This window comes from Propithecus coquereli, unplaced genomic scaffold (assembly GCF_000956105.1).
Source record: "Propithecus coquereli isolate 6110/MARCELLA unplaced genomic scaffold, Pcoq_1.0 Scaffold77, whole genome shotgun sequence".
Taxonomy (NCBI): domain Eukaryota; kingdom Metazoa; phylum Chordata; class Mammalia; order Primates; family Indriidae; genus Propithecus; species Propithecus coquereli.
The window spans coordinates 7954814-7962748 of NW_012153840.1; the positions used below are offsets into that span (position 1 = coordinate 7954814).

Consider the following 7935-nt stretch of genomic DNA (forward strand, 5'->3'; position numbering starts at 1 on the left):
TACTTTATCTTTCAAAAACTTTAGAAGTTAACAATACCAAGCACTGGTGCTAGAAAAATAGGAATTTTCCTACGCTGCTGGTGGGACTGCAAATTGGTACACTGGAGAACAACTTGGCAAAACCTAGTAATGCTGACTATGGGCTGTCCGTTGGCCTAGCAATTCCGCTTTTAGGTATTAATATATAGCTTGGAAAAACCTCCACGCATTTGCATGAGGAAACCTATACAAGTATATTTATGACAATATTGTAACGCTGTAATTAGAAGAATGGATAAATTGTGGCATATTGATACTGTGCAATACTGAGCAGCAATTTTAAATGAATAAACTGGATCGATACGTATCTTCATTTTTAAGAACCAGAAGAATGCAGGGTTAACAGACTCTGGGGCCAGACTGCCTGGGTCTGAGTTCTGGCTTTCGTACTTACTAAATTTGCAACGTGTGTACATTATTTAGTGTCTCTGTGCCTCAATACCTAACTCATGGGGTTGTCATAGTGCTTAGATTGATGCCTGGCACAGAGTAAGCGCTAAGTGTAATGCACAATCATGCAGAATGAGAACCACAGTCTAATGCTACTTTAAAGACATGCGTGAGATGGCTATGCATCAGCGTAAGGATGGCAGTTGGGGAAGGAGGAGCGGGCATAGGATTGGGGAAATCTACAAAGGGAGCTTCAAGTGTATTTCTTTAAAACATTTGCTCTTTAAGAAATGAGGCTGAAAGAAATATTGCAAGATGTTAACAAGTATTAAATGTGGGCAGTGGGTAAACAGGTATTTATTATTACATAATCTGTGAACTTTTGTGTATGTCTGAAGTATTTCAAAGAATACCATTTTATTAAAACTTTTAAAAAATCCAAAAATTTTAAAAAATGGGGAAGGCAAAAAGCAATGGAGGACTTACCCCAGCTCGTCTCATGACATCCACAGGGATCACTGTCTCCATTTCCTCTGCTCCTTTAGCCAGGATGACCAGGGCTCTTTTGGAGGCCATTTTTATGTTATATTTCTTAAAGAGTTAAAAAAAGGGGGGGGGGGGTTTAAAAAAACTTTCACTGCAACCCTGGAATACTCAAAATTTTTAAGTTTAGGAACATTTTCAAACAGAGTAACTAAGTACCTCGGAGGGAAAAGGCTCTGATAGACAAACACAACTGATAATGAAGAAAAGCAATTTAGATTAATATTGGTTTACACAGTAGAGTTTCAACTGCCCTATTTCTGAGATGAAAACACAGGTTGCTCACAGCTTCTACCATGTTATCTTAAATCCAATTTCTAATAATACATCACAAATGAAGTTTTCTAAAACACAAGTACATGGGTCTTGCCTTTCACACAATAGGAGGAAATACAGTATTTTTTGAAGTACTATTTCAGAGAAACGAAAAAACTGAATTTCATGGGCATTAATTTAAACAGTTTTTGGCAATTAGCCTGTTAAGAGTTTTGGAGGGGATTTTTATTTTTTTTAGTTCCAATAACTGTACTAAAGACTGGAGGGGGGAGGTGTTAAATATCTGAATACTTTTTTTATGATCGGGAAAGATGGAAAACCCCACTGAAGTCAACCCAACTAAATTCTATCGGTCCACGAAGTTCTCTCGTTGTAAACAGCAGCAGCTAAACGAGGTACTCGGGCTTTTTAAGCCTATTTTTCTGGAGAGTTCGCCGTCCGTGCAAAACAGACTTTATAATAAAGTGATCTCAACACGGACAAGTTAACTAGTTCCAAGCAGGTGAAAACTTATCCAAAAAATCTTGGGACGCTTTAGCGTTGCTACTAGACTGGCAGCCAAAAACTGCAGTATCTACTAATGGCAGAACGCCGCGCGTTTCTCAAACGCACAGGCGCCCGGCGGGGTCCGACCAGGCGCCAGAACCCGACTGGGCCTCGCCGCCTCCGGCTCAGGCCCCGCACCTGGGATGGGCGCAGCGCTCCCAGCGCCCCCAGCCGCCCGCAGCGCCGCGCTCCCCGCGGGCCCTGACCTATACCCCGCACCTCTCCCTACAGACGCAGCGCCTCGGCCCGACGGGAACCACTCACCCCGACCCACACAGAAGGGGGTCGCACGTTCCCACGCACGCGCGCCGCCCGGCCCCTCAGCCGCGCACTGCGCAGACTCGCGCTGCTCGCGTCACGCTGCGTCACGTCCGGCGGAGCCCATTCCGGATCCCGGCTGGGGGTGGGGCCTTTCTCCGGCCGCCCGCTGGGTTTAACCCTCTCTCTGCCACAGCCCGGTGGCGCGAAGCTGATCTCTGGAACGGCCGTGGCTTGTCTGAGCTGAGCGTATTTATAAACTAGAGCCTTCCTTCACGTTTCTTGTGAGCACTCCCGTCTCCCTTTCCCTTGTTCCTCTTATCCCGAACGCCGTCCCGTTTCGCCCCCGATCTGTTGGGATTCTTTTCCGGGTCCTGGCGACTGTGTCGGGCATTTATTCACGCACGGTAATTTCTCGGGCATTACGATGCTATTTTAAGGTCCTGCTGCTGCACCCACAGGATGACAGCAACGCTGAGCACACAAGTCTAATAAGTAATTGGTTAAGTTGGTTTACAGCATAATCTCAAATTTTTTTCCCCACCGCTATACTAACGAGGAAATACTCTCAAATTTTTAAAAACGTTTGTTAAATATTAATACTTTTACCAGTTTCAAAAATCAAAACGGTAAGGGTTACATTGAACAGATATGCCCCCATCCAGTCCTATTCCCACCCCCTGCAGGTAACAACGTTATTGGTTTCTTGTGCGTCCTTCCAGTGTTTCCTTATGCAAGCACAAGCAAATACAAGTATATACTATTAATATTTATTTTCCCTCTTTTTCTCACAAAAATGTAGTAGACTATATACATTGTTCTGCACTTCCCCCACCTACCTACACACACTTAAGTGAATATCTTGGGAGATATTTCCCTGTCAAAAAGAACTACCTCATTTTATTTATTCTTCAGATAGGTAGTATACCATCCTGGACATGTTTCGTAGTTTATTTGCTGGTGCCCCGCTGATAACACAAGTTACTTCCAATCATTTTCTATAGAGAGCACTGCATTGAATAACCTTCTACATATGTCCTACTTGTGCAAGTATAACCGGCGAGGAAATTCCCAGAAGTGGGAAATACATCTGAGCAATGCCATACAAGTTGAGCCATTTAGCACTCTCACCAGTAATGCATGAGATCAAACTGTATTTTAAATACATCAATGTTTTTAAGGTTTCAATTTAGATATTAAAATCACATTTATTTTCAAGAAATAACATTTTATTTTTCTTTATTAGTTTACAAGGCACTAAATGATGGTGAGTATTTTGTATTTATTTTGTAAAATTGCAAAGAGTCATTTATGCAACATTCTGCACTTGCGCAAAAGTTTGAAATAAATGTCTTTAATCATTTGATATTTTAAGAAGAAACTTTTTAGGAGTTCTGAAATGATTTCACCTCTGGCTATTTGCAAAGGAAGCAAGCAAAAGCCACCCCCTTTCAGCTTCCTAGGAGTGTGGAAAATAGGAATGACAGAGGAGGCAAGTGGTCAGATGTGTGCTTGCAGATCCACAGAGGGATTTAGGTAGATGGAAGGAAAACCAAAAGAAGGCATGCTGCTTTGCTCCAGTTCCTGTAGTAAACTTTTAAAAGGAGACAACTGTGCTGGTGGTCTACAGGATGGGACAGCCGTGACAGAGTAAAAATGGCAAAATAGATGGTTCAACAATGAGAGAGAGAGAATAAACCAGAGTTCACACTCCTGAGATACCTGCATTACCATCAAGCTCTGAAATGGGTATTAATTTTTATCCAACTAATACATTGCATACAGTTTCTTTAAAACTCAGATACCATTTATGGTAGATTGGATTATTTTTCAGAAATAGTCTTTCACCTTACACCAGCATGGGCAGAGTGTACTTCCTGTCCCTTGATTTTGGGTTTGGCCTTGTTTCGGCCAGTGGAATGTTAACAGATGACTGATCAAAGCCTTAAAAAGTACTGACCTGAGGATTAGGCTGTGCTCTTGTGCTTTTGGATTGCCATAGGAAGAACTTTCACCCAGAGAAGTGCTGTTGTCCCCTCCACCTGGGTTTCAGAATGAGGACATGTGGAACAGAGCTGCCCCAGCCAACCTGCACAACTAACAACCTGAAGCAATCACCACAGCCAAATGGAGACTGTAGCAGTCAGGTTTTGCTCCATAGCATTAGCTAACTGATGCAGCACCAGCCCTGACGCAGTCCTTCCTACCCCTCAGCCCTGCTCTTCAGAAGCAAATATTGTCAACTCTTTAAATTATTTCTTCTGGTAATTATCTCAGTATTTTTAAGCAGTATGCTAATATTTTCTTTCTCATTTATTGGCTTTAGACATTATATATTGACTTCTTAGCAAATATTATAATTTTCATTCCACAGATGTGAACATTGAGGTCCAGAAGGGTGAAATGACTGTAAAACGTCCTGCAGTCTTGGTCAAATTCAGATATTCTAATGCCAAATTTCACACTCTACCCACCATATATACTCTGTCAGTATTACTTAATAAGTCAGTAACACTCATGACACTCTTTTTATAGTTCACACATATTTCTCATCACACATTTATAGAACAAAGCCAAAAAATTAAACCATTTACCAAAAAATATTGCAATAGTACTGGCAGTGAAGACACTTCCTCATTCAGTCCCCTATTTCCTGGCAGAACAACCCCATATCATCCACTGCCTCTTAAACTCAACATTTGATAAGTCTTTATGTATTTTGAGAAATACAAACTAAAAACTCTTCCCTGTTTTCGACGAACTTGGTTTCTTGCAGCAGTTGCAACATTTAATGAAGATATATTGTTCTGCCTTGAGGCGCTTACAAGCCAATAATGGAGAAATGGTGTTGGCAATGTTAGCAACAGCCACCCAGGGAGTTACGAGCCTGGTCCTGAAACAGGATTCCCCCTCCTAATTATCCTGATCACAACAGCAAAGAAACTACTCCCAGATTACTTATTATTTTTCCATGGTAGCTCTTACATTTGGCATTTCATCTAAGTAAACACTCTAACGAATCTTTCTCTAATATCCTTTTATTTCACTGATAGCCCTTCTCATCTTAGCATTTTCTTGTCTTTTGTTTACTTACTGTCTTGTCTACCCCCTAGTCCTATGAACTCCACGAGGTGACTTTGGTCTTGATCACTGCTGAATCCCCAGCATCTATTATAGTTCCTGGCATACAGCAAGTGCTCAATAACTACTTGCTGAGGAAGCATTATCCTGACTTCACCCCATGTTATTTGACAGCTTTCTTTCATTATCGCTATAGATTAATACTTTATATTTGTATAACACTATAGTTGCCAATAGCATTTCTTATTCCTATTTTAAACTTATTTCTCAAAGTCATTTCGCCAGATGAAAAATAGTGAAATGTAAAATTTCATGTGCAGTGGATATTATTTTCACCTTTCCAGCTTCACTGAAGAGCAGAAATTTAAACTGCAGTTACTGGGCATAAGAAAGGCCTTTGGGACACTAAAATGTATTTTTCAACATCCAGTAAGGGCTAGGTTCAGACCTCGTTCTAGAAAGGAGGTCCAGGAGAAACGGCGAATTTCCCCTCCCGAGCCCCTAAAAGGTTAGGTCGGCGAGAACGGAGGAGAGTGGGCGAGCCCTGACATTTGAGGCAGCGCTGGCGCAAGGGGGGAAATTCTGACACCGAGGTCTGTGAGGGGCCCCGGGAACGGCGTCGCCTCTGCTCCCACCAGTGTGAAAAGCCCCCCCAACAGGCGCCACCAAGAACAACTCCCACGGTGTACTGGACCCCGGAAATAGACCGGCTGACGCGCAGTGACGTAAGGGCCACTTCCGCCGGCCGCGGCGCGCAGTCCCGGCGACGCCCGGGATTGGCCTAGCCGGCCTGTAGTGGGCGGGGCGCGAGGGAGTGTGGCGTGAGTGCGTTCCCAGCCGCCGTGCGTGGCCCCCGGCAGGTGTGCTGCTGCTGGGCCCGGCCTGGGTGAAACTGACCCGAAAGGTCACTTCCTTTTGAGCGTCACGAGTGTGTTCCCGCAGTCCTGGAATCTCTGTGTCTCAGCTACCGCGCCGACTTCCGCGGACGTGGTTGTGGGGGCGGCCTGCTGAGTGCGAAGGGAGAGATCGACCCCTAGGCACCTGCTGGTCCAGGTTCGTCCTGATGACCGCAGCGAATGGGCTCACTCACCAAAGAACAACGACATTTAACTTGTTCCCAGTCCCGGGAGTCTTTGGTGTCTTGAGGAATCGAATCCAGTCTCCGAAGTGATTTGTTTATCACCTCGTTGGTGGCGCATTGGACAATCTGCAAAGCCCAGTAGGGAAGCAAGGCTTGTGGCTTGGGCAACGGTCTTTGTTTTTGTTTTTCTCGGGTTGTTTGCGGAAAACGCTTACTGCCATGCCCTACGTGGCGTCTTATTTCTAGAAGTGAGAGTAAGATTCGATTATTTAGAGTTTCAATCATGGGTTACCAAAAAGCTTTTAAAGTGCTTTAAAAGCTAGTATCCACATGTGGATACTAATGCTCGCCCAGAGGGTGGTGAGGACCTAGTGAGATCTTATGAAGACACCAAGCTCAAAGGAATTGAAATGTTGAGTCTCTTACTATTTTTTTCTATTGTGGTTCTTTAATCTGCTTCCATGTTCTCAGATTCCAATATTTTGGAGACATACAGAGATCCAGGAGCCAGGCCAACATTTCTCTCAATGGGCCAAGTGATCCATATTCCACCCGGTAGTACTCATTTGATTCTAGCAAAACTTTCCTGGCTGACTCCTTGCCTCTGCTCTGTACTATATCCTAGAGTTCCCTTCCTTATCTTGAGGTCCACCTGCTCTGGAGATTGTTAAACAGTGGCTACACCCAGGGTGACAGCTAGATTTTGGTGACCTTTTGCATGTCTGTAGTTCTGTGGATCTGCTGACTTGAGTGACTTCTATGTAGGGGATTAAAAGTGCAAATTTGAACATGTGGCTCGAACATCATTTCTTCCTTATCTTCCATGTTCTTACCTCTTACTACTCCATAAACCAGCTTCTGTGTTCCTAGAATATACCCTGTACTTTGCTTCCTTCATGCTTTGGCATAAGCAGTTCCCTCTTCCTGGAATGCCCTCTGCTTCTAATCAGCCGTTCAATGTGTTAATATTATCCATCCTGCACAACCCAATATAGTGCCAATCCCTCCAGAAAACTTTCTCTATTCCCACAGCACTTTGCCCTCCTGTTACAGAACCTATAAGGCCTTGAGAGGAAGGAGGAAGTTACATCAATAACTAAGATGATGTACCGATGTGCATTAGACATTCAATAAAGTCATTGAATCGATAAGGAATAGACAATAATGATAGTAATAATGAAACTTGGAAATTGCTTGAAGTTGAGTGTGACAAACCTTGTAAAAGTGTTTACAACTTACAGGTACACTGGAATTCTTATGTAGTGTGATAACATTTAACAACAACAAAAAAAACCTTCATGAAAACCAATGGTTTATGCGGTGATCTCCCATTATAATGGAAATCCAGAAGAACAAGAGACAGAGTCTGTGAAGGAAGAACTAGAATGACTTGTGAGTGGAATTATTTGGTAGATAATCCTGATCACCATTAAAAAGTTTAGAAGGAAACAAAATCCATCTCCTAATGTTGTCTTTTTATTTGGAGGAAAGAATACTTGAATGTTAGTTGACAAAAGCTGAGATAAATTTGTGTATTTATTTTAATAGTACTTTCCTTCCCAAGCACTAAGGTGAATGCTGGGGATGGGGAGCCTGTACCCACAGCCAGAAGCTGGCTCTAGCACAAAGTCCTGATGCTTCAGGGTTACATTGCTTTGGGGTGATAGTTCTTTGATCACAGTTGTCTCATGCAGCCCCTTAGTGGCATATGGCAACTCTCT

At 43.2% G+C, this 7935-nt stretch overlaps 1 protein-coding gene across 1 annotated transcript in view; it reads right to left on the reverse strand.

The window, feature by feature from the left end:
- Positions 1–2143, reverse strand: part of PARK7 (parkinson protein 7) — a 17126-nt gene extending 14983 nt beyond the window's left edge. Inside the window, exons 1-2 of the mRNA XM_012662524.1 lie at positions 2059–2143; positions 922–1020 (exon numbers count right to left, since the gene is read on the reverse strand). Coding sequence (XP_012517978.1) covers positions 922–1005 — 84 coding nt within the window. The 5' untranslated portion in view covers positions 1006–1020; positions 2059–2143. The remainder of the gene's footprint in view (positions 1–921; positions 1021–2058) is intronic.
- Between the last annotated feature and the right edge of the window lie 5792 nt (positions 2144–7935).